The sequence below is a fragment of the Salmo trutta genome, chromosome 22 (assembly GCF_901001165.1).
Source record: "Salmo trutta chromosome 22, fSalTru1.1, whole genome shotgun sequence".
Taxonomy (NCBI): Eukaryota; Metazoa; Chordata; class Actinopteri; order Salmoniformes; family Salmonidae; genus Salmo; species Salmo trutta.
Window position 1 is genome coordinate 32004288 of NC_042978.1, and position 27523 is coordinate 32031810.

The 27523-nt window shown below is 41.1% G+C and overlaps 1 protein-coding gene and 1 long non-coding RNA gene across 3 annotated transcripts in view; one reads left to right on the forward strand and one right to left on the reverse strand.

Moving 5' to 3' along the window:
- sec16b (SEC16 homolog B, endoplasmic reticulum export factor) overlaps positions 1–27523 on the forward strand; it is a 44458-nt gene that overhangs the window by 15626 nt on the left and 1309 nt on the right. For both annotated transcript variants that reach the window (XM_029707725.1, XM_029707724.1), the window contains 14 exons: positions 10378–10474; positions 10680–10825; positions 13408–13505; positions 14217–14298; positions 14849–14966; positions 18549–18660; positions 22195–22300; positions 22531–22668; positions 23470–23589; positions 24143–24227; positions 24628–24915; positions 25112–25140; positions 25459–25626; positions 25808–25912. In XM_029707725.1, the coding sequence (XP_029563585.1) occupies positions 10378–10474; positions 10680–10825; positions 13408–13505; positions 14217–14298; positions 14849–14966; positions 18549–18660; positions 22195–22300; positions 22531–22668; positions 23470–23589; positions 24143–24227; positions 24628–24915; positions 25112–25140; positions 25459–25626; positions 25808–25912 (1692 nt within the window). The remainder of the gene's footprint in view (positions 1–10377; positions 10475–10679; positions 10826–13407; positions 13506–14216; positions 14299–14848; positions 14967–18548; positions 18661–22194; positions 22301–22530; positions 22669–23469; positions 23590–24142; positions 24228–24627; positions 24916–25111; positions 25141–25458; positions 25627–25807; positions 25913–27523) is intronic.
- LOC115158597 (uncharacterized) lies at positions 11898–26622 on the reverse strand. The gene is made up of 3 exons (XR_003868696.1): positions 26273–26622; positions 18698–18701; positions 11898–11907 (listed from the first exon to the last, which is right to left on the reverse strand). It is a non-coding gene; the product is annotated as an uncharacterized LOC115158597 (long non-coding RNA).

Below are 27523 nucleotides of genomic sequence, written 5' to 3' on the forward strand. Positions count from 1 at the left end.
ATATCTCCTCACACTCTTCTAGTAGGTGTACTATAGACTGTATCTCCTCACACTCTTATAGTAGGTGTACTATATATCTCCTCACACTCTTCTAGTAGGTGTACTATATATCTCCTCACACTCTTCTAGTAGGTGTACTATATATCTCCTCACACTCTTATAGTAGGTGTACTATATATCTCCTCACAGTCTTATAGTAGGTGTACTATATATCTCCTCACACTCTTCTAGTAGGTGTACTATATATCTCCTCACACTCTTATAGTAGGTGTACTATATATCTCCTCACACTCTTATAGTACTATATATCTCCTCACACTCTTATAGTAAGTGTACTATATATCTCCTCACACTCTTATAGTAGGTGTACTATATATCTCCTCACACTCTTATAGTAGGTGTACTATAGACTGTATCTCCTCACACTCTTATAGTAGGTGTACTATATATCTCCTCACACTCTTATAGTAGGTGTACTATAGACTGTATCTCCTCACACTCTTCTAGTAGGTGTACTATATATCTCCTCACACTCTTCTAGTAGGTGTACTATATATCTCCTCACACTCTTATATTAGGTGTACTATATATCTCCTCACACTCTTCTAGTAGGTGTACTATATATCTCCTCACACTCTTATAGTAGGTGTACTATATATCTCCTCACACTCTTATAGTAGGTGTACTATATATCTCCTCACACTCTTATAGTAGGTGTACTATATATCTCCTCACACTCTTATAGTAGGTGTACTATATATCTCCTCACACTCTTATAGTAGGTGTACTATATATCTCCTCACACTCTTATAGTAGGTGTACTATAGACTGTATCTCCTCACACTCTTATAGTAGGTGTACTATATATCTCCTCACACTCTTCTAGTAGGTGTACTATATATCTCCTCACACTCTTCTAGTAGGTGTACTATATATCTCCTCACACTCTTATAGTAGGTGTACTATATATCTCCTCACACTCTTATAGTAGGTGTACTATATATCTCCTCACACTCTTCTAGTAGGTGTACTATATATCTCCTCACACTCTTCTAGTAGGTGTACTATATATCTCCTCACACTCTTCTAGTAGGTGTACTATAGACTGTATCGCCTCACACTCTTATAGTAGGTGTACTATATATCTCCTCACACTCTTCTAGTAGGTGTACTATATATCTCCTCACACTCTTCTAGTAGGTGTACTATATATCTCCTCACACTCTTATAGTAGGTGTACTATATATCTCCTCACACTCTTCTAGTAGGTGTACTATAGACTGTATCTCCTCACACTCTTATAGTAGGTGTACTATATATCTCCTCACACTCTTCTAGTAGGTGTACTATATATCTCCTCACACTCTTCTAGTAGGTGTACTATATATCTCCTCACACTCTTATAGTAGGTGTACTATATATCTCCTCACACTCTTATAGTAGGTGTACTATATATCTCCTCACACTCTTCTAGTAGGTGTACTATATATCTCCTCACACTCTTCTAGTAGGTGTACTATATATCTCCTCACACTCTTATAGTAGGTGTACTATATATCTCCTCACACTCTTCTAGTAGGTGTACTATATATCTCCTCACACTCTTCTAGTAGGTGTACTATAGACTGTATCTCCTCACACTCTTATAGTAGGTGTACTATATATCTCCTCACACTCTTCTAGTAGGTGTACTATATATCTCTTCACACTCTTCTAGTAGGTGTACTATATATCTCCTCACACTCTTATAGTAGGTGTACTATATATCTCCTCACAGTCTTATAGTAGGTGTACTATATATCTCCTCACACTCTTCTAGTAGGTGTACTATATATCTCCTCACACTCTTATAGTAGGTGTACTATATATCTCCTCACACTCTTATAGTAGGTGTACTATATATCTCCTCACACTCTTATAGTAGTGTACTATATATCTCCTCACACTCTTATAGTAGGTGTACTATATATCTCCTCACACTCTTATAGTAGGTGTACTATAGACTGTATCTCCTCACACTCTTATAGTAGGTGTACTATAAATCTCCTCACACTCTTATAGTAGGTGTACTATAGACTGTATCTCCTCACACTCTTCTAGTAGGTGTACTATATATCTCCTCACACTCTTCTAGTAGGTGTACTATATATCTCCTCACACTCTTATATTAGGTGTACTATATATCTCCTCACACTCTTCTAGTAGGTGTACTATATATCTCCTCACACTCTTATAGTAGGTGTACTATATATCTCCTCACACTCTTATAGTAGGTGTACTATATATCTCCTCACACTCTTATAGTAGGTGTACTATATATCTCCTCACACTCTTATAGTAGGTGTACTATATATCTCCTCACACTCTTATAGTAGGTGTACTATATATCTCCTCACACTCTTATAGTAGGTGTACTATAGACTGTATCTCCTCACACTCTTATAGTAGGTGTACTATATATCTCCTCACACTCTTCTAGTAGGTGTACTATATATCTCCTCACACTCTTCTAGTAGGTGTACTATATATCTCCTCACACTCTTATAGTAGGTGTACTATATATCTCCTCACACTCTTATAGTAGGTGTACTATATATCTCCTCACACTCTTCTAGTAGGTGTACTATATATCTCCTCACACTCTTCTAGTAGGTGTACTATATATCTCCTCACACTCTTATAGTAGGTGTACTATAGACTGTATCTCCTCACACTCTTATAGTAGGTGTACTATATATCTCCTCACACTCTTCTAGTAGGTGTACTATATATCTCCTCACACTCTTCTAGTAGGTGTACTATATATCTCCTCACACTCTTATAGTAGGTGTACTATATATCTCCTCACACTCTTCTAGTAGGTGTACTATAGACTGTATCTCCTCACACTCTTATAGTAGGTGTACTATATATCTCCTCACACTCTTCTAGTAGGTGTACTATATATCTCCTCACACTCTTCTAGTAGGTGTACTATATATCTCCTCACACTCTTCTAGTAGGTGTACTATATATCTCCTCACACTCTTATAGTAGGTGTACTATATATCTCCTCACACTCTTCTAGTAGGTGTACTATAGACTGTATCTCCTCACACTCTTATAGTAGGTGTACTATATATCTCCTCACACTCTTCTAGTAGGTGTACTATATATCTCCTCACACTCTTCTAGTAGGTGTACTATATATCTCCTCACACTCTTATAGTAGGTGTACTATATATCTCCTCACACTCTTATAGTAGGTGTACTATATATCTCCTCACACTCTTCTATTAGGTGTACTATATATCTCCTCACACTCTTCTAGTAGGTGTACTATATATCTCCTCACACTCTTATAGTAGGTGTACTATATATCTCCTCACACTCTTCTAGTAGGTGTACTATATATCTCCTCACACTCTTCTAGTAGGTGTACTATAGACTGTATCTCCTCACACTCTTATAGTAGGTGTACTATATATCTCCTCACACTCTTCTAGTAGGTGTACTATATATCTCCTCACACTCTTCTAGTAGGTGTACTATATATCTCCTCACACTCTTATAGTAGGTGTACTATATATCTCCTCACAGTCTTATAGTAGGTGTACTATATATCTCCTCACACTCTTCTAGTAGGTGTACTATATATCTCCTCACACTCTTATAGTAGGTGTACTATATATCTCCTCACACTCTTATAGTAGGTGTACTATATATCTCCTCACACTCTTATAGTAAGTGTACTATATATCTCCTCACACTCTTATAGTAGGTGTACTATATATCTCCTCACACTCTTATAGTAGGTGTACTATAGACTGTATCTCCTCACACTCTTATAGTAGGTGTACTATATATCTCCTCACACTCTTATAGTAGGTGTACTATAGACTGTATCTCCTCACACTCTTCTAGTAGGTGTACTATATATCTCCTCACACTCTTCTAGTAGGTGTACTATATATCTCCTCACACTCTTATATTAGGTGTACTATATATCTCCTCACACTCTTCTAGTAGGTGTACTATATATCTCCTCACACTCTTATAGTAGGTGTACTATATATCTCCTCACACTCTTATAGTAGGTGTACTATATATCTCCTCACACTCTTATAGTAGGTGTACTATATATCTCCTCACACTCTTATAGTAGGTGTACTATATATCTCCTCACACTCTTCTAGTAGGTGTACTATATATCTCCTCACACTCTTCTAGTAGGTGTACTATATATCTCCTCACACTCTTATAGTAGGTGTACTATATATCTCCTCACAGTCTTATAGTAGGTGTACTATATATCTCCTCACACTCTTCTAGTAGGTGTACTATATATCTCCTCACACTCTTATAGTAGGTGTACTATATATCTCCTCACACTCTTCTAGTAGGTGTACTATATATCTCCTCACACTCTTCTAGTAGGTGTACTATATATCTCCTCACACTCTTATAGTAGGTGTACTATAGACTGTATCTCCTCACACTCTTATAGTAGGTGTACTATATATCTCCTCACACTCTTCTAGTAGGTGTACTATATATCTCCTCACACTCTTCTAGTAGGTGTACTATATATCTCCTCACACTCTTCTAGTAGGTGTACTATATATCTCCTCACACTCTTATAGTAGGTGTACTATATATCTCCTCACACTCTTCTAGTAGGTGTACTATATATCTCCTCACACTCTTCTAGTAGGTGTACTATATATCTCCTCACACTCTTCTAGTAGGTGTACTATAGACTGTATCTCCTCACACTCTTATAGTAGGTGTACTATATATCTCCTCACACTCTTCTAGTAGGTGTACTATATATCTCCTCACACTCTTCTAGTAGGTGTACTATATATCTCCTCACACTCTTCTAGTAGGTGTACTATATATCTCCTCACACTCTTATAGTAGGTGTACTATATATCTCCTCACACTCTTCTAGTAGGTGTACTATATATCTCCTCACACTCTTCTAGTAGGTGTACTATAGACTGTATCTCCTCACACTCTTATAGTAGGTGTACTATATATCTCCTCACACTCTTCTAGTAGGTGTACTATATATCTCCTCACACTCTTCTAGTAGGTGTACTATATATCTCCTCACACTCTTATAGTAGGTGTACTATATATCTCCTCACACTCTTCTAGTAGGTGTACTATAGACTGTATCTCCTCACACTCTTATAGTAGGTGTACTATATATCTCCTCACACTCTTCTAGTAGGTGTACTATATATCTCCTCACACTCTTCTAGTAGGTGTACTATATATCTCCTCACACTCTTATAGTAGGTGTACTATATATCTCCTCACACTCTTATAGTAGGTGTACTATATATCTCCTCACACTCTTCTAGTAGGTGTACTATATATCTCCTCACACTCTTCTAGTAGGTGTACTATATATCTCCTCACACTCTTATAGTAGGTGTACTATATATCTCCTCACACTCTTCTAGTAGGTGTACTATATATCTCCTCACACTCTTCTAGTAAGTGTACTATATATCTCCTCACACTCTTATAGTAGGTGTACTATATATCTCCTCACACTCTTCTAGTAGGTGTACTATACATCTCCTCACACTCTTATAGTAGGTGTACTATATATCTCCTCACACTCTTATAGTAGGTGTACTATATATCTCCTCACACTCTTATAGTAGGTGTACTATATATCTCCTCACACTCTTATAGTAGGTGTACTATATATCTCCTCACACTCTTCTAGTAGGTGTACTATAGACTGTATCTCCTCACACTCTTATAGTAGGTGTACTATATATCTCCTCACACTCTTCTAGTAGGTGTACTATATATCTCCTCACACTCTTCTAGTAGGTGTACTATATATCTCCTCACACTCTTATAGTAGGTGTACTATATATCTCCTCACACTCTTATAGTAGGTGTACTATATATCTCCTCACACTCTTCTAGTAGGTGTACTATATATCTCCTCACACTCTTCTAGTAGGTGTACTATATATCTCCTCACACTCTTATAGTAGGTGTACTATAGACTGTATCTCCTCACACTCTTATAGTAGGTGTACTATATATCTCCTCACACTCTTCTAGTAGGTGTACTATATATCTCCTCACACTCTTCTAGTAGGTGTACTATATATCTCCTCACACTCTTATAGTAGGTGTACTATATATCTCCTCACACTCTTATAGTAGGTGTACTATATATCTCCTCACACTCTTCTAGTAGGTGTACTATATATCTCCTCACACTCTTATAGTAGGTGTACTATATATCTCCTCACACTCTTATAGTAGGTGTACTATATATCTCCTCACACTCTTATAGTAAGTGTACTATATATCTCCTCACACTCTTATAGTAGGTGTACTATATATCTCCTCACACTCTTATAGTAGGTGTACTATAGACTGTATCTCCTCACACTCTTATAGTAGGTGTACTATATATCTCCTCACACTCTTATAGTAGGTGTACTATAGACTGTATCTCCTCACACTCTTCTAGTAGGTGTACTATATATCTCCTCACACTCTTCTAGTAGGTGTACTATATATCTCCTCACACTCTTCTAGTAGGTGTACTATATATCTCCTCACACTCTTCTAGTAGGTGTACTATATATCTCCTCACACTCTTCTAGTAGGTGTACTATATATCTCCTCACACTCTTATTGTAGGTGTACTATAGACTGTGTCTTCTCACACTCTTATAGTAGGTGTACTATATATCTCCTCACACTCTTCTAGTAGGTGTACTATAGACTGTGTCTTCTCACACTCTTATAGTAGGTGTACTATATATCTCCTCACACTCTTATTGTAGGTGTACTATATATTTCCTCACACTCTTATAGTAGGTGTACTATATATCTCCTCACACTCTTCTAGTAGGTGTACTATATATCTCCTCACACTCTTCTAGTAGGTGTACTATATATCTCCTCACACTCTTATAGTAGGTGTACTATATATCTCCTCACACTCTTATAGTAGGTGTACTATAGACTGTATCTCCTCACACTCTTCTAGTAGGTGTACTATATATCTCCTCACACTCTTATAGTAGGTGTACTATATATCTCCTCACACTCTTATAGTAGGTGTACTATATATCTCCTCACACTCTTATAGTAGGTGTACTATATATCTCCTCACACTCTTATTGTAGGTGTACTATAGACTGTGTCTTCTCACACTCTTATAGTAGGTGTACTATATATCTCCTCACACTCTTATAGTAGGTGTACTATATATTTCCTCACACTCTTATAGTAGGTGTACTATATATCTCCTCACACTCTTATAGTAGGTGTACTATATATCTCCTCACACTCTTCTAGTAGGTGTACTATAGACTGTGTCTCCTCACACTCTTATAGAAGGTGTACTATATATCTCCTCACACTCTTATAATAGGTGTACTATATATCTCCTCACACTCTTCTAGTAGGTGTACTATATATCTCCTCACACTCTTATAGTAGGTGTACTATATATCTCCTCACACTCTTATAGTAGGTGTACTATATATCTCCTCACACTCTTATAGTAGGTGTACTATATATCTCCTCACACTCTTATAGTAGGTGTACTATAGACTGTATCTCCTCACACTCTTATAGTAGGTGTACTATATATCTCCTCACACACTTATAGTAGGTATACTATATATCTCCTCACACTCTTATAATAGGTGTACTATAGACTGTATCTCCTCACACTCTTATAGTAGGTGTACTATATATCTCCTCACACTCTTATAGTAGGTGTACTATATATCTCCTCACACTCTTATAGTAGGTGTACTATATATCTCCTCACACTCTTATAGAAGGTGTACTATATATCTCCTCACACTCTTATAGTAGGTGTACTATAGACTGTGTCTCCTCACACTCTTATAGTAGGTGTACTATATATCTCCTCACACTCTTATAGTAAGTGTACTATATATCTCCTCACACTCTTATAGTAGGTGTACTATATATCTCCTCACACTCTTATAGTAGGTGTACTATATATTTCCTCACACTCTTATAGTAGGTGTACTATATATCTCCTCACACTCTTATAGTAGGTGTACTATATATCTCCTCACACTCTTCTAGTAGGTGTACTATAGACTGTGTCTCCTCACACTCTTATAGAAGGTGTACTATATATCTCCTCACACTCTTATAATAGGTGTACTATATATCTCCTCACACTCTTCTAGTAGGTGTACTATATATCTCCTCACACTCTTATAGTAGGTGTACTATATATCTCCTCACACTCTTATAGTAGGTGTACTATATATCTCCTCACACTCTTATAGTAGGTGTACTATATATCTCCTCACACTCTTATAGTAGGTGTACTATAGACTGTATCTCCTCACACTCTTATAGTAGGTGTACTATATATCTCCTCACACACTTATAGTAGGTGTACTATATATCTCCTCACACTCTTATAATAGGTGTACTATAGACTGTATCTCCTCACACTCTTATAGTAGGTGTACTATATATCTCCTCACACTCTTATAGTAGGTGTACTATATATCTCCTCACACTCTTATAGTAGGTGTACTATATATCTCCTCACACTCTTATAGTAGGTGTACTATATATCTCCTCACACTCTTCTAGTAGGTGTACTATAGACTGTGTCTCCTCACACTCTTATAGAAGGTGTACTATATATCTCCTCACACTCTTATAATAGGTGTACTATATATCTCCTCACACTCTTATAGTAGGTGTACTATAGACTGTGTCTCCTCACACTCTTATAGTAGGTGTACTATATATCTCCTCACACTCTTATAGTAAGTGTACTATATATCTCCTCACACTCTTATAGTAGGTGTACTATATATCTCCTCACACTCTTCTAGTAGGTGTACTATAGACTGTGTCTCCTCACACTCTTATAGTAGGTGTACTATATATCTCCTCACACTCTTATAGTAGGTGTACTATATATCTCCTCACACTCTTATAGTAGGTGTACTATATATCTCCTCACACTCTTATAGTAGGTGTACTATAGACTGTGTCTCCTCACACTCTTATAGTAGGTGTACTATATATCTCCTCACACTCTTATAGTAAGTGTACTATATATCTCCTCACACTCTTATAGTAGGTGTACTATATATCTCCTCACACTCTTATAGTAGGTGTACTATATATCTCCTCACACTCTTATAGTAGGTGTACTATATATCTCCTCACACTCTTCTAGTAGGTGTACTATATATCTCCTCACACTCTTCTAGTAGGTGTACTATATATCTCCTCACACTCTTCTAGTAGGTGTACTATATATCTCCTCACACTCTTCTAGTAGGTGTACTATATATCTCCTCACACTCTTCTAGTAGGTGTACTATATATCTCCTCACACTCTTATAGTAGGTGTACTATATATCTCCTCACACTCTTCTAGTAGGTGTACTATATATCTCCTCACACTCTTATAGTAGGTGTACTATATATCTCCTCACACTCTTCTAGTAGGTGTACTATATATCTCCTCACACTCTTATAGTAGGTGTACTATATCTCCTCACACTCTTCTAGTAGGTGTACTATATATCTCCTCACACTCTTCTAGTAGGTGTACTATATATCTCCTCACACTCTTCTAGTAGGTGTACTATATATCTCCTCACACTCTTATAGTAGGTGTACTATATATCTCCTCACACTCTTCTAGTAGGTGTACTATATATCTCCTCACACTCTTCTAGTAGGTGTACTATATATCTCCTCACACTCTTCTAGTAGGTGTACTATATATCTCCTCACACTCTTATAGTAGGTGTACTATATATCTCCTCACACTCTTCTAGTAGGTGTACTATATATCTCCTCACACTCTTCTAGTAGGTGTACTATATATCTCCTCACACTCTTATAGTAGGTGTACTATATATCTCCTCACACTCTTCTAGTAGGTGTACTATATATCTCCTCACACTCTTCTAGTAGGTGTACTATATATCTCCTCACACTCTTCTAGTAGGTGTACTATAGACTGTATCTCCTCACACTCTTCTAGTAGGTGTACTATATATCTCCTCACACTCTTCTAGTAGGTGTACTATATATCTCCTCACACTCTTCTAGTAGGTGTACTATATATCTCCTCACACTCTTCTAGTAGGTGTACTATATATCTCCTCACACTCTTCTAGTAGGTGTACTATATATCTCCTCACACTCTTCTAGTAGGTGTACTATATATCTCCTCACACTCTTCTAGTAGGTGAAACCCCTTTTGTCTTAGCACTCTTGAAATATCAGGAGTTGGCCAAGATGGTCCAAAACGAAACTAAACGCCCACCCACATTCTCATTCTAACATTACTTTCCTTTTTTTCTCCCTGGATTCATTCAGCGTATCGTTGGTTCAGACATAGCAGAGCTGCTGATGAGGAACTCTCAGGGCCATGGTGGTTTAGGGGGCAGTGAATCAGAGGCCCCTACACTCATAGGTAAAACCTTTTTTTAAGCGTCTGCTAAATGGCATATATAGGTAAAGGACTCTACACCACACGTACTGAGGAAGACATGCTGTTTTTTGTCTGTTCGACGTGTTGCTATGAGTTAAAAAATAAATCAAACAAAGCTTGTAAATAATTGCAAATTATATCCAAGTGAGTCCTGGCCTTTTTTTCACTTTTTATACCATCCTCATAGACCTGAGTGAGGGCCCCAGTCCTGAGACAGACCCCTTGGATGGAGCAGATCTGTTGACAGGGACAGCCACTGGTGTCTGTACGGCTGAGTCCACAGAGAAGGACATGCAGGGATACACCAAGCTTCTCCTGGCTGGACGAAAGAAGGTCAGGGTGATCTTTTGAACAACATATAAGAATATATTTTAAAATGATAAAGTAATCTCCTATTTATTCTGAAATTAATAGATAGTGTCTATGAATAACGCCATGGAGACAGCATAGTGATAGCTGTCTGACTAATGTTACACCGGGGCTATCCTCTTACTCCTCCAACACTGACCCCTGACCCTGTGTTCTTCTACAACTCCTCCATATCTCTTCCATGTTCTTTCATACTTCCTTCATCCCTGCCTATGCCTCGCCTATAACTCCCCCGCTCCTCCCTAACACCTCATGTCTCCTCCAGATACTTCAGTTCTGGGACAATGTAAAGTCCATGGAGAATAAGAGCACCTCCTCCCAGCTGCCCACTGCACTGAGGCTAGGAAACACTGTCACCACTGATAAATCCACAATAATTGAGACCTTCAATAAGCATTTTTCTACGGCTGGCCATGCTTTCCACCTGGCTACCCCTTCCTCGGTCAACAGCCCTGCACCCCCACAGCAACTTGCCCAAGCCTTCCCCATTTCTCCTTCACCTAAATCCAGTCAGCTGATGTTCTGAAAGAGTTGCAAAATCTGGACCCCTACAAATCAGCCGGGCTAGACAATCTGGACCCTGTCTTTCTAAAATTATCCGCCGCAATTGTTGCAACCCCTATTACTAGCCTGTTCAACCTCTCTTTCGTATCGTCTGAGATTCCCAAAGACTGGAAAGCTTCTGTGGTCATTCCCCTCTTCAAAGGGGGAGACACTCTAGACCCAAACTGTTACAGACCTATATCTATCCTACCCTGCCTTTCTAAGGTCTTCAAAAGCCAAGTTAACAAACAGATCACCGACCATTTAGAATCCCACCGTACCTTCTCCGCTATGCAATCTGGTTTCCGAGCTGGTCATGGGTGCACCTCAGCCACGCTCAAGGTCCTGAACGATATTATAACTGCCATCGATAAAAGACAATACTGTGTAGCCGTATTCATCGACCTGGCCAAGGCTTTCGACTCTGTCAATCACCACATTCTTATCAGCAGACTCAACAGCCTTGGTTTCTCAAATGACTGCCTCGCCTGGTTCACCAACTACTTCTCAGACAGAGTTCAGTGTGTCAAATCGGAGGGCCTGTTGTCCGGACCTCTGGCAGTCTCTATGGGGGTGCCACAGGGTTCAATTTTCGGGCCGACTCTTTTCTCTGTATACATCAATGATGTCACTCTTGCTGCTGGTGATTCTCTGATCCACCTCTACGCAGACAACACCATTCTGTATACTTCTGGCCCTTCTTTGGACACTGTGTTAACTAACCTCCAGACGAGCTTCAATGCCATACAACTCTCCTTCCATGGCCTCCAACTGCTCTTAAATGCAAGTAAAACTAAATGCATGCTCTTCAACCGATCACTGCCCGCACCTGCCCGCCCGATTCTGACTTAGAATATGTGGACAACTACAAATATCTAGGTGTCTGGTTAGACTGTAAACTCTCCTTCCAGACTCACATTAACCATCTCCAATTCAAAATTAAATTTAGAATCGGCCTCCTATTTCGCAGCAAAGCCTCCTTCATTCATGCTGCCAAACATACCCTCGTAAAACTGACTATCCTACAGATCCTTGACTTCGGCGATGTCATTTACAAAATAGCCTCCAACACTCTACTCAGCAAATTGGATGCAGTCTATCACAGTGCCACCCGTTTTGTCACCAAAGCCCCATATACTACCCACCACTGCGACCTGTATGCTCTCATTGGCTGGCCCTCGCTTCATTTTTGTCACCAAACCCACTGGCTCCAGGTCATCTATAAGTCTTTGCTAGGTAAAGCCCCACCTTATCTCAGCTCACTGGTCACCATAGCAGCACACACCCGAAGCACGCGCTCCAGCAGGTATATTTCACTTTCACCCCCAAAGCCAATTCCTCCTTTGGCCGCCTTTCCTTCCAGTTCTCTGCTGCCAATGACTGGAACGAATTGCAACTTTAAGCATCAGCTGTCAGAGCAGCTCACAGATCACTGCACCTGTACATAGCCCATCTGTAAATATCCCATCCAACTACCTCATCCCCATATTGTTATATATATTTTTTGCTCCTTTGCACCCCAGTATCTCTACTTACACACTCATCTTCTGCACATCTATCACTCCAGTGTTATATGCTAAACTGTAATTATTTCGCCACTACGGCCTATTTATTGCCTTACTTCCCTAATCTTACCTCATTTGCACACACTGTATATAGATTTTTTTATATTGTGTTATTGACTGTACGTTTGTTTATTCCATGTGTAACTATGTGTTGTTGTTTGTGTCGCACTGCTTTGCTTTATCTTGGCCAGGTCGCAGTTGTAAATGAGAACTTGTTCTCAATTGGCCTACCTGGTTAAATAAAGGTGAAATAAAAATAAAATAAAAAGGCTCAGGCTTGAGTTTCACAGAGTTTCGCCTCCCCGTGCCTCCCCAACTGTTCCTTCACCCCTCCCTAAGCCTCCTCATGCCTCCCCAAATCTCCCCTATGCCTTCCCCCACGGTTCCACCGCCCCTCACTCGCGTCTCCTCCACACCTCCTTTATGGTTCTTTCACAGGAGGCCCTCGAGTCGGCCATGAAGAGTGGACTGTGGGGCCACGCCCTGTTCCTGGCCAGCAAGATGGACAACAGGTCCTATACCACTGTGTTGAACAGGTAAGCGCATGGAGCAACATTATCTTTGAGACAATACAGTGCTTTTAGAGATAATTCACTATTGATCCAAGGTTAGTGGGTTGGGTGTATGTGGGTGGGGGGCGGGGGGGGGGGTAAAGAATAGGGGGAGACTGCGGGGAGGAGGAGTGAAGCTTGGGGTGAGGGATAGGGACGGGGAGGACGGAGGACGGAGGAATGCCTGGTCTCTGGGCAGATCATTGGTCTGGACCTCACGCAGTTTGTTAGCAGTTCTGTGGGCAAAACCTACATCCTCACTTACATGATCTGATGATCGGTGTCGGGGTTGTCACCATACTCAGCACATAGCGCAGCGTTACATATTCATATACCATTACATTTTCAGTATTTCGGTAGGTGTTTCTTTTTTGTAATATTTTACTTGACTTTTGTTTTACAATAAACAAAAAAACATGAGCTTTTCTATTTCTATTACCCTGAACAGGGGTGGATTTTTCCATGTACAGTGTAGCCTTACATGTTCATAACAATTACATATTAATATCACATTACATATTCAGTATTCTGAATTTCCATTTCGTGGGTGGTTCTATTTGCAGCACTCAGTGACTGGAACTATGCATGGGCGGGATTCTTTCCATGTACAATGATCTTACATATTCATATCTATTACATATAAATATTGAATATTACATATTTAATATTTCCATGGCGTGGTCATCTCTATGGCAGGTTTACAGGCCAGCTAGCTCCCAACGACCCCCTACAGACCCTGTTTCAGATGCTCTCTGGAAGGATCCCTGCTGTTTCCACGGTAAAACAATGCTTAATAAATACATAAACATACCACAGAACAATAGTTGTCTATTCTAATGTGCCCTTCCTTCCTTGTGTAATTGGGGCTGGTCTTGGCATATTTACTGTAGTTGACCAGTTTATGTTTTCAGTGGCTGTTGTGTTTATTGTACTGTAGTTGACCAGTTCATGTTTTCAGTGGCTGTTGTGTTTATTGTACTGTAGTTGACCAGTTCATGTTTTCAGTGGCTGTTGTGTTTATTGTACTGTAGTTGACCAGTTCATGTTTTCAGTGGCTGTTGTGTTTATTGTACTGTAGTTGACCAGTTTATGTTTTCAGTGGCTGTTGTGTTTATTGTACTGTAGTTGACCAGTTCATGTTTTCAGTGGCTGTTGTGTTTATTGTACTGTAGTTGACCAGTTTATGTTTTCAGTGGCTGTTGTGTTTATTGTACTGTAGTTGGTAATTATGCTAACAACGTACAGTACATTTACAGTATTTTGCACCAAATTGTAATATAACAATCTGGTAATAGACTGACTGTGTGTGTGTGTGTGTGTGTCCTCAGTGTTGTGGAAGTGACAAATGGAGAGACTGGGAGCCTCATCTGGCCGTCATGCTGTCCAATGAGACGGGAGATCCAATCGGGCACCAGAAGAGCATCATTACCATGGGAGACACGCTAGGTATACATACATACATACATACATACATACATACATACATACATACATACATACATTACATACATACATACATACATACATACATACATACATACATACATACATACATACATACATACATACAGTTGAAGTCAGAAGTTTACATACACTTAGGTTGGAGTCATTAAAACTTGTTTTTCAACCACTCCACAAATTTCTTGTTAACAAACTATAGTTTTGGCAAGTCGGTTAGGACATCTACTTTGTGCATGACACAAGTAATTTTTCCAACAATTGTTTACAGACAGATTATTTCACTTATAATTCACTGTATCACAATTCCAGTGGGTCAGAAGTTTACATACACTAAGTTGACTGTGCCTTTAAACAGCTTGGAAAATTCTTTAGAAGCTTCTGATAGGCTAACTGACATCATTTGAGTCAATTGGAGGTGTACCTGTGGATGTATTTCAAGGCCCACCTTCAAACTCAGTGCCTCTTTGCTTGACATCATGGGAAACTCAAAAGAAATAAGCTAAGACCTCAGAAATCAAATTGTAGACCTCGACAAGTCTGGTTCATCCTTTGGAGCAATTTCCAAATGCCTGAAGGTACCACGTTCATCTGTACAAACAACAGTACGCAAATATAAACACCATGGGACCACGCAGCCGTCATACCGCTCAGGAAGGAGACGCGTTCTGTCTACTTGAGATGAACGTACTTTGGTGCAAAAAGTGCAAATCAATCCAAGAACAGCAGCAAAGGACCCTGTGAAGATGCTGGAGAAAACAGGTACAAAAGTTTCTATATCCACAGTAAAACAAGTCCTATATCAACATAACAAAGGCCGCTCAGCAAGGAAGAAGCCACTGCTCCAAAACCGCCATAAAAAAGCCAGACTACGGTTTGCAACAGCACATGGGGACCAAGATCACACTTTTTGGAGAAATGTCCTCTGGTCTGATGAAACAAAAATATAACTTTTTGACCATAATGACCATCGTTATGTTTGGAGGAAAAAGGGGGAGGCTTGCAAGCCGAAGAACACCATCCTAACCGTGAAGCACGGGGGTGGCAGCATCATGTTGTGGGGGTGCTTTGCTGCAGGAGGGACTGGTGCACTTCACAAAATAGATGGCATCATGAGGGAGGAAAATTATGTGGATATATTAAAGCAACATCTCAACATATCAGTCAGGAAGTTAAAGCTTGGTCGCAAATGGGTCTTCCAAATGGACATTGACCCCAAGCATACTTCCAAAGTTGTGGCAAAATGGCTTCTGGACAACAAAGTCAAGGTATTGGAGTGGCCATCACAAAGCCCTGACCTCAATCTCATAGAAAATGTGTGGGTAGAACTGACAAAGCGTGTGCGAGCAAGGAGGCCTACAAACCTGACTCAGTTACACCATCTTTGTCAGGAGGAATGGGGCAAAATTCGCCCAACTTATTGTGGGAAGCTTGTGGAATGCTACCCGAAACCCAAGTCAAACAATTTAAAGGCAATGCTACCAAATACTAATTGAGTGTATGTAAACTTCTGACCCAATGTGATGAAAGAAATAAAAGCTGAAATAAATCATTCTCTTTACTAATATTCTGACATTTCACATTCTTAAAATAAAGTGGTGATCCTAACTGACCTAAGACAGGGGCTTTTTACTAGGATTAAATGTCAGGAATTGTGAAAAATGTTGTTTAAATGTATTTGGCTAAGGTGTATGTAAACTTCCGACTTCAACTGTACATACATGCATACACTGCTCAAAAAAATAAAGGGAACACTTAAACAACACAATGTAACTCCAAGTCACACTTCTGTGAAATCAAACTGTCCACTTAGGAAGCAACACTGATTGACAATAAATTTCACATGCTGTTGTGCAAATGGAATAGACAACAGGTGGAAATTATAGGCAATTAGCAAGACACCCCCAATAAAGGAGTGGTTCTGCAGGTGGTGACCACAGACCACTTCTCAGTTCCTATGCTTCCTGGCTGATGTTTTGGTCACTTTTGAATGCTGTCGGTGCTTTCACTCTAGTGGTAGCATGAGACGGAGTCTACAACCCACACAAGTGGCTCAGGTAGTGCAGTTCATATAGGATGGCACATCAATGCGAGCTGTGGCAAGAAGGTTTGCTGTGTCTGTCAGCGTAGTGTCCAGAGCATGGAGGCGCTACCAGGAGACAGGCCAGTACATCAGGAGACGTGGAGGAGGCCGTAGGAGGGCAACAACCCAGCAGCAGGACCGCTACCTCCGCCTTTGTGCAAGGAGGAGCAGGAGGAGCACTGCCAGAGCCCTGCAAAATGACCTCCAGCAGGCCACAAATGTGCATGTGTCTGCACAAACAGTCAGAAACAGACTCCATGAGGGTGGTATGAGGGCCCGACGTCCACAGGTGGGGGTTGTACTTACAGCCCAACACCGTGCAGGACGTTTGGCATTTGCCAGAGAACACCAAGATTGGCAAATTCGCCACTGGCGCCCTGTGCTCTTCACAGATGAAAGCAGGTTCACACTGAGCACATGTGACAGAGTCTGGAGACGCCGTGGAGAACGTTCTGCTGCCTGCAACATCCTCCAGCATGACCGGTTTGGCGGTGGGTCAGTCATGGTGTGGGGTGGCATTTCTTTGGGGGGCTGCACAGCCCTCCATGTGCTCGCCAGAGGTAGCCTGACTGCCATTAGGTACCGAGATGAGATCCTCAGACCCCTTGTGAGACCATATGCTGGTGCGGTTGGCCCTGGGTTCCTCCTAATGCAAGACAATGCTAGACCTCATGTGGCTGGAGTGTGTCAGCAGTTCCTGCAAGAGGAAGGCATTGATGCTATGGACTGGCCCGCCCGTTCCCCAGACCTGAATCCAATTGAGCACATCTGGGACATCATGTCTCGCTCCATCCACCAACGCCACGTTGCACCACAGACTGTCCAGGAGTTGGCGGATGCTTTAGTCCAGGTCTGGGAGGAGATCCCTCAGGAGACCATCCGCCACCTCATCAGGAGCATGCCCAGGCATTGTAGGGAGGTCATACAGGCACGTGGAGGCCACACACACACACACACTACTGAGCCTCATTTTGACTTGTTTGAAGGACATTACATCAAAGTTGGATCAGCCTGTAGTGTGGTTTTCCACTTTAATTTTGAGTGTGACTCCAAATCCAGACCTCCATGGGTTGATAAATTGGATTTCCATTGATTATTTTTGTGTGATTTTGTTGTCAGCACATTCAACTATGTAAAGAAAAAAGTATTTAATAAGATTATTTCATTCATTCAGATCTAGGATGTGTTATTTTAGTGTTCCCTTTATTTTTTTGAGCAGTGTACATACATACATACATACATACATACATACATACATACATACATACATACATACATACATACATACATACATACATACATACATACATACATACATACATACATACATACTCACCCATATTTCTACTTGAATATAGTGGCTGTGTTTCTATTCTCCTCAGAAAGGTTTTGTCTTAGTCCCAAATTGTGCCATTTTGCCTATATAGTGCACTATATAGGAAATATGGTGTCATTTGTTACATAACCTTAGTGTTGTCTCTCCCCAGCCTCCAGAGGGCTGTTACATGCTGCTCATATCTGCTATCTGACAGCTTACGTTCCTTTTGGCGTCTACACAGCCAAGAACGAGAGACTGGTGCTTCTGGGCAACTGCAACAGGTGAGCTCAGCTGTAATATGACCCAGATTCTATTAACGCTCCTTTCACATGTCATCTTTCTGGGTGGTGATCCCCTCTTTCACTCTTATGTCTTCCTAACGAGTGGGAATGTCCTCTGGGACTCACTGTTGAACAGCACAGCAACGGTCATTTGAGACGCAACCAATCTGAATAGAAAGGAGCTCCTTGTGTTGGAAGAAGAGGACACCTATCTTTAAATTTGGTTATACAGTTATAGTTCCTGATTGCGGGTATCAGTATTTGGGTGATCCCTGTAATGTTTTCTTAACAAGGTGTCCTCTGGGACTCACAGTAGAACAGCACAGCAATGTGTTTGTAATGAGTGCACTAGGAGTCAGGAAGCAAGCTCAGGGAGTGCATAATTTAATAAACAGATGAACGAAACACGAACAACGCACAGACAGGAAACTGAAACAATAACACCTGGGGAAGGAACCAAAGGGAGTGACATATACCCCCCTTTGACATATACCCCCTCCCTGGCGCATTCGGCTCCAGACACAGGACGCCAACCAAAGGGACAATCCCGGGGATCCGGAGTGGACCGGTCGCCTCCGCTGAGGTGCAGAAACCTGACGAACCGGCTGAGGCGTGAGAGCCTAATGAGCCGGCTGAGACCTCCCCGGTTGCCTCGGTCGAGGCACGGGAGCCTATTGAGCTCGCTGAGGTATGGAAACCCGTTGAGCCAGCTGAGGCAGGGGAACCCGACAAACTGGCTGAGGCCTCCCAGGTAGCTCCGGTTCGGACACCCAGACCCGAAATCACCTCCAACACAAAAAAATACAAATAAAAAGCACCCCCTGATGCTTCCCTCTGGTGAGGCGTTATTCTGTAATGAGTACGCTGGGAGTCGGGAAGCAAGTTCAGGGAGTGCATAATTGAATAAACAAATGAACGAAACAAGAACAACACACAGACAGTAAACTGAAACAGAAACAATAACGCCTGGGGAAGGAAGCAAAGGGAGTGACATATATAGGGAAAGTAATCAGGGAGGTGATGGAGTCCAGGTGAGTCTGATGAGGCGCAGGTGCGCATAACGATGGTGACAGATGTGCGCCATAACAAGCAACCTGGTGACCTAGAGGCCGGAGAGGGAGCACAAGTGACAGTCTTGCCATGCTGAAAGGAAACGAGCTGCTGATTTTCGAAAAGCAGAATAGGGACGTCATGCACCCAATTCTTAGTGGTACACACGATGGAGGTGTCGATGTGAGGGGGATGCCCCTATAGGCATGAAAGTAATAGCTATTGTTTGCGGGAACTAATGCCACAACATAATGCTGGTATTATCGTAGCATGACTGGTATGAAAACCACTTAGTCCTACTTAAAGGCCCAGCACAGCCAAAAACTAGATTTTCCGGTGTTTTATACACTGCCTTCGGAAAGTATTCAGATCCCTTGACTATTTCCACATTTTGTTACATTACAGTGTTATTATAAAATTGATTAAATAAAAATAAAAAACTCAGTAATCTACTCACAATACCCCATAATGACGAAGCAAAAACAAGTTTTTAGATTTTGGAAATGTATTAAAAATAAAAAACAGTTTCCATTGATCATCCTTGAGATGTTTCTCGACTTGATTGGAGTCCACCTGTGGTAAATTCAATTGATTGGACATGATTTGGAAAGGCACACACCTGGCTATATAAGGTTCCACAGTTGACTGTCCATGTCATAACAAAAACCAACCCATGAGGTCAAAGGAATTGTGCGTAGAGCTCCGAGACAGGATTGTGTCGTGGCACAGATCGGGGGAAGGGTACCAAAAGATTTCTGCAGTATTGAAGGTCCCCAAGAACACAGTGACCTCCATCATTCTTAAATGGAAGAAGTTTGAAGCCACCAAGACACTTCCTAGAGCTGGCCGCCTGGCCAAACTGAGCAATTGGGGTAATAAGGCCCTAGGTCAGTGAGGTGACCAAGAACCCGATGGTCACTCTGACAGAACTCTAGAGTTCCTCTGTGGAGATGGGAGAACCTTCCAGAAGGACAACCATCTCTGCAGCACTCCACCAGTCAGGCTTTTATGCTAGACTGGACAGACAGAAGCCACTCCTCAGTAAAAGGCACATGACAGCCCGCTTGGAGTTTGCCAAAAGGCACATAAAGACTCTCAGACAAAGATTGAACTCTTTTGCCTGAATACCAAGCATCACGTCGGAGGAAACCTGGCACCATCTTGACGGTGAAGCATGGTGGTGGCAGCATCATGCTGTGGGGATGTTTTTCAGCGGAAGGGACAGGGAGACTAGTCAGGATCGAGGCAAAGATGAACGGAGCAAAGTACAAAGAGATTCTTAATGAAAACCTGCTCCAGAGCGCTCAGGACCTCAGACTGGTGCGAAGGTTCACCTTCCAACAGGACAATGACCCTATGCACACAGCCAAGACAACGCAGGAGTAACACGCCTCTGAATGTCCTTGAGTGGCCCAGGCAGAGCACGGACTTGAACCCTATCTAACATCTCTGTAGAGACCTGAAAGTAGCTGTGTAGCGACACCCATCCAACCTGACAAAGCTTGAGAGGATCTGAAGAAGACTTGAGGGTGTAATCGCTTCCAAAGGCGCTTCAACAAAGCTCTGAGTAAAGGGTCTGAATACTTATGTAAATGTGGTATTTCAGTTTTTTTATTTATAATAAATTTGCAAACATTTCTACAAACCTGTTTTTGCTTTGTCATTATGCGGTATGGTGAGTAGATTAATGATGGGGAAAAACAATTTAATAAATGTTAGAATAAAGCTGTAACATAACAAAATGTGGAAACCCTGAGTTAATAGACCAATAAGAAAGAGTTCTAAACCTTTCTGTCAACAGCTAGGGTTCAGTTTTCCCCTCCCCACTCAGACCACTCCCAGACAGTCATATCAAAATTCTTGCTGGAGAAATTGCTCTTTGCTAATAAGCAATTTCTGTTAGTTTTTAGCATTTTAATTAAAAACAATCACAGTAAGGTAGTTAATTGTTACCCAGAAATCCTTTGATATTGAGATTAACACAGTTTTAAAGTAACTGTCTAGTGTTTCCAGATTTCTATGAAATATTACTTATTATTAATAAAAATATGAGTGAAATAGTTTTCCTTCCAAACGTTTTTAATTAAGTATGTTAAAAAGCAGCTTTTCTGTGTTGGAATGGTGTGGGCGTACTCCAACAACAGAATGGTGTGGACGTACTCCAACAACAGAATGGTGTGGGCGTATACAGGTTCTTAAAATGACATGTTCTATGAGGAAACGGTGTTGTTGAGACAAGTTTGAGGTGGGATATTTGAAGTGTTTAAAAAAAATAAAAATGATGCTTTGGCCAAGAATACGAATATAGGACAAGTCAACAACATTATTTGGGTATGAGTTAACAGAATATGGACTTTTAAAAGTGAGATTTTCACTGGATAGTTACTTTAAGACTTAGGTAGCAAGTAGTTGTAGTCCCAATTGTAACTTTTTAATGTTTAAAACAACGTCTGCTAAGAACTGAATGTATTTCCTCCCCTACAGTCTCTCATTCAAAGAGTTTGCTCAGAATTCTGCCATTCGGTGCACAGAGTTATTCGAGTACTGCCAGAGACTTGGAGATAAATTCTTCTGTATCCCCCCCTTCCAGGTAGTTTATATTCATTTTTTTGTGCTTTTTTATGACTAGTATGATTCGTCCATAATTTGCCAGATTTGGAACTCATAAGTCAATACAGAGTTTTGATTCCATCTGTATTTTGCTGTTAAGCTTTCTCTAGTCCAGGACACAGTGAAATTATGTTTAGCTTTTTCCATGTGGCTACGGTAGGTGGTGCTGTTGTGTTGTTGTCTTGTTACAAGCTGTTGTGTCATTCCCAGGTGTATAAGTTCCTGTATGCGTGTCGTCTGCTGGATGCTGGGCTGGCGTCCCAGGCCTTCCACTACTGTGAGGTGATAGGGATGTCTTTACTCAGACTGCAGGAGCCCAGCATGGTGCTGCTGGGGGAGCTTATCAAGGTAAAGCACTTTATCATGATACTCTGACATATACACATCATATGTAGCACTTCGGCGGTAGGTAGCCTAGCGGTTAAGAGCGTTGGGCCAGTAACCGAACGGTAGCTGGTTAGAATCCCTGAACTTACTAGGTGAAAAATCTGTCAATGTGCCGTTGAGCAAGGCACTTAGGCAGATGCTCTTATGCAGAGCAATTATGGTTATCTATGCACTTCCATACATACGCTAAACACAGTCTGCAGGGAGAGCTTATAAAAGTAGCGTACTCTGACTTGTAGTGTATGTATCATACACACATTTTATGCCATATTGCATTCCTAGTATCCAATCACTTCAGGGCCTGTATTCATAAAGCATCTCAGAGTAGGAATGCTGATCTAGGATCAGTTTTCCCTTTTAGGTGATAATGAATACCATTACATGGACAGGAACGACCTGAGCTCACGAGTGGCGCATTGTTCTAAGGCACTGCATCTCAGTGCAAGAGGTGTCACTTCAGTCCCTGGTTTGAATCCAGGCTGAATCACATCCGGTTGTGATTGGGAGTCCCATAGGGCGGCGCACAATTGCCCCAGAGTTATCTGGGTTTGGCCGGGGTAGGCCGTCCATTGTAAATAAGAATTTGTTCTTAACTGACTTGCCTTGTTAAATAAAGGTTAAATAAAAAAATACAAAAAGGACCTGTTCCAGAGGGTATCAGATTAGGCACTAATCTACTGTACAGTAGTGCCTTAAAAACACTGTGTGTGTGTGTGTTTGCTTAGCACTTTCCCTGTTTGTGTGTGTGTCCTCCCCTCCCAGCTGGCAGAGCGGCTGAAGCAGTGTGAGGGAATGGGACAGCTCAGTGACACAGTTGACGACAGGCCTGGACAGGAGCCTTACTGGCTACAGCAGCTGAGATGCAGACAGCAGGGCATACAGGTGACCACACCACAATGCATCACCATTGTACTCGTCATGTCTCTCTCTGTCACATTTTCACATGTTCCTCTGTTTGTGTTGGAGATGATTACCTATTTACTGGTTACAAACATCCTTGTATAGAGATATACTTTGTTGATTTTGATTGAATAATGATAGTAAATGGGACTCACTGTAGTTGGATCTTAAGATTCACCTAAATTGGATATTAGCCTACTGATATTGGTACTGGTAGGTTGTCAAGTGAGTGAAATTATGTCAGTTGGCACTTTTGTCAAGGTTGCTGAGGTGGTAAGTACCTACTATAGTCCAGCTGGCAAGACTAGACTCAGGTTTTTAACTTGCCTCAGTCAGCACAATGGTTGACACTGGTAACATTTTTCTTACTACATTAGAATCCCTTTGTCCCATTTAAATGATATATTTCAAACAATACCAGACCGTTTGAAATTCTTCAATTGGCTCATATGATCTTAATTGTGTATTTTTTGTCTCTTCCAAAACATTCTCTACACATTATGATGCTATGGTTAAAACATATCTATTTGCTTAGATGGGGAGCAATGGTTGCAGTGATACATACCAGCCACCAGCAGACGGGAGTGCATTGGCCCATGAGGAGAGCAGTGTGTATTCAGGTAAACCTACAGTCCCAGATCATTATTTCAATGGACAATTAATAACAATTTATTGGACTCATATAGCACTTTTCCTGATGCTCAAAGCGGTTACATAGTAAGGGGGAACTCACTTCATCCACTTGGGTGATGTACGGCCACCATTTGTGCCACATCCAGTATTTCTCTGCTCTGTGTTTGTGTCTGTATGGTGTGGTACACTCTTATTCCACCTGGGGGGAGTGTCTCATGTATCAGAGTTGCATGATGACTCATCAGAGGGCTCCTCCTATCAACCAGTTGCACAGTGTTTGAACCATGTCCCAGGTCGAAAGTAGTGCATTTGATAGGGAATGGGGTGCCATTTGGGACGCACTCCAGTGTTGTAATCTTTGTCTTCACTCCTTTGGTTTCGCTGTAGAATCAGACACCGATGACCTTTCTGCAAGGGGAGATGACCAGAGACTGGATGCTAAATTCCTCTCTCACAAAGCAGCAGAAGAGCAACAACAACAGCACGTGCAGGCACAGCAGATCAACACTCAGCCTCCGCTGCCGGTCATGGCTTCTAACACTCAGCCTGCAGTGCCACTTGTGGTGGGAGGCCAGGACCACAGTTACCACTACACAGACACTGCCCAGCCTTTGCCTCAGCCTCAGCCTTCACCTCAGCATCCTACACTGGACTGTCCTCCTTCAGCAAGGGAAGGTGAGAAAATGGATGAAGGCCCTGGTTTTTATTGATCCAACATACTAGGGATTCAACCCTGTTTCTGGTGGTTTACAATGAAACATGTCTCATTTAATGTAACTCCTTTTTACTAATTTTATGAATCTTCTTACATGTTTCTGTTGTTAACTGTTATATGAGGACCTCATGCTTTGATATCATTGTATTGTTGTAGGGGCTGATCCTTTTGCTGGCCCAGGCATGGTGAGTGCTCAGGAGAGTTTTATTGGCTACCAAACATACATTACAACTATATACAAGAACATACCCCCTATTGGGGCATACAAATTTAATCTCTCTAAAGATGTCCAGTGATTTATTCCTGAGCACCTGCTGTTTCTGTCAGTGGTGCTGTATTTTATATGTAAAACATAAATAAAAAAAATAAAAAAATAAAAAAATTGGTCAAGCATGTGAAATCGTTTGATAAATGTATTTGTGCGACTCAGATGAGATCATGTGTCTTGTTTGTGTCCATGGAGATGTCAAATGACAGTCTGTATATCTGTCTGTCCTATGCAGATAGGGGTCCATGTGAATGCTGGCATGATGCCGGTGGCAGAGTATGGTCAGCACTATGGCCAGGAGTATGGTTATGGAGATCAGCAGGCATGGCAGCAGGGAGGGCACCAGGCCACCATCACGCAGGAGGGCAAGGCCTCAGAGCCGGACAGAATCCAACCAAAACAGGTGGGTGGAGCCTGAAGCCTGAAGCCTGTCGTCTTGTCGACAGCATCAGATAAGAACCAGAGTTAGTTTAAATAAGCCTCTTTCTCTCTCTCTCTCTCTCTCTCGCTCTCTCTCTCTCTCTCTCTCTCTCTCTCTCTCTCTCTCTCTGTGTCTCTCTCTCTCTGTGTGTGTGTCTGATCAGAGCACCAAGTCAGGGTGGTTTAGCGGCTGGTTCAAACACAAACCCAAAGAGGAGCAAAGTGAGGCGTCTCAGGATGCAGACTCAGCTGACCCAGTTCTCACTATGGTAAGGGTCAAGCAGACCTACTGTTAACTCTTACCTAGCCGTTAGATGGGGGACATAACAGTCAGTCAAGTCAGTGATCTCAAGTTTAGGTTTTGTAGTTTACCGTCCAACAAATGATGTCGATGGACATAATAACATTTTGATGATGATGGGCAAGAACATTATGAACTTAGTTGAAAACAATCTTTTAAAATGAAAAGGATTCTTCAAATTAACCACTAAGGCAGTTTTGGCTATTATTGTTATTATGATATTCAGAGAATTTGATCTCCTTGTACTTCTCATAAGACCCATTGGAGGTGGTGACGATGTTTAGTTTGAATGTAGACTCATTGAACCTTTTTAATGAAGGTTAGCCACTAAGTAGGGTATGGTATTTGCTGTCGGTCACCAACTAGCTCTAAGTAGGGTATGGTATTTGCTGTCGGTCACCAACTAGCTCTAAGTAGGGTATGGTATTTGCTGTCGGTCACCAACTAGCTCTAAGTAGGGTATGGTATTTGCTGTCGGTCACCAACTAGCTCTAAGTAGGGTATGGTATTTGCTGTCGGTCACCAACTAGCTCTAAGTAGGGTATGGTATTTGCTGTCGGTCACCAACTAGCTCTAAGTAAGGTATGGTATTTGCTGTCGGTCAACCAACTCTTTCCAGTTCATTGGCAATGTTTGCAACACATTCTGCACAAATACTGTAGTTTAGCAATTTTGTTGTCCATAGCATTTGAATTGTACAGCTACGATCCATAAGTTACAATGATAAAGCATAAGTTACAATGATACAATAACTATTTGTGTCATAAATGGTAGAGGTTTAACCTACTACTTTCCTGAGAGCATTGTATTATGCAAGGTAGATTAAAACGGTGATTTTTAAAACTTGCTCTAAATATGTCAATAAGTCAAGTCAGAAGTAATTTGAAGGATTTTATTGTTTTTTTTGTTATTAAGTGATAACAGTATTTTAAAATGTTTGAGACTAACTGGCTGATAAATTGTTGTAAGTTAAATATAGTTTTTAACAATGCAAAATATAACCTACCAATTGTCAAAGTAAAGCTTTTCAGAAACATCTTAAATACATGATTACATAATCAGAAACAAGTAGCTTTCCTTATGTCAATGACAGTAAACTCTAAAAATTCACCACAGAGAAGCTATTGAGTCTATGTATGCCCCTTAAACTGGAGGTTCTGAGAGATAAGCAAACCTAACGCATCCTAGTGCCGTAAAATGAATTCAGAGTAAGGTCGTGACTTTCCGAGTGATGACCCCTTAGTACAGCTGTAGGTTCTTAATTTTATCACTTTTTTGTTGCAGATGAGCTTCGTGATTTATATAAATTCATTGAAAATCTGCACTAACACAAGTTAAATTAACAGTATTGCACTTTTCATGTAGCCAACTTTTGTCCAGCTAATAGCCTAACCACCGATCAAGCAACATTATGGACTAAACGTTCAAACCCTGTTGCTGCAGGATTATTTTGCTATGACAATACTGGTCAAATTAAGATCCTACATCTGCATCCTTAGTGCCCCTCGGTATGTATTCGTCGGTTACGTCATTGTGCAATACTAGGTCAGTGGGTCTTGGGCGTTAATGTAACATCATT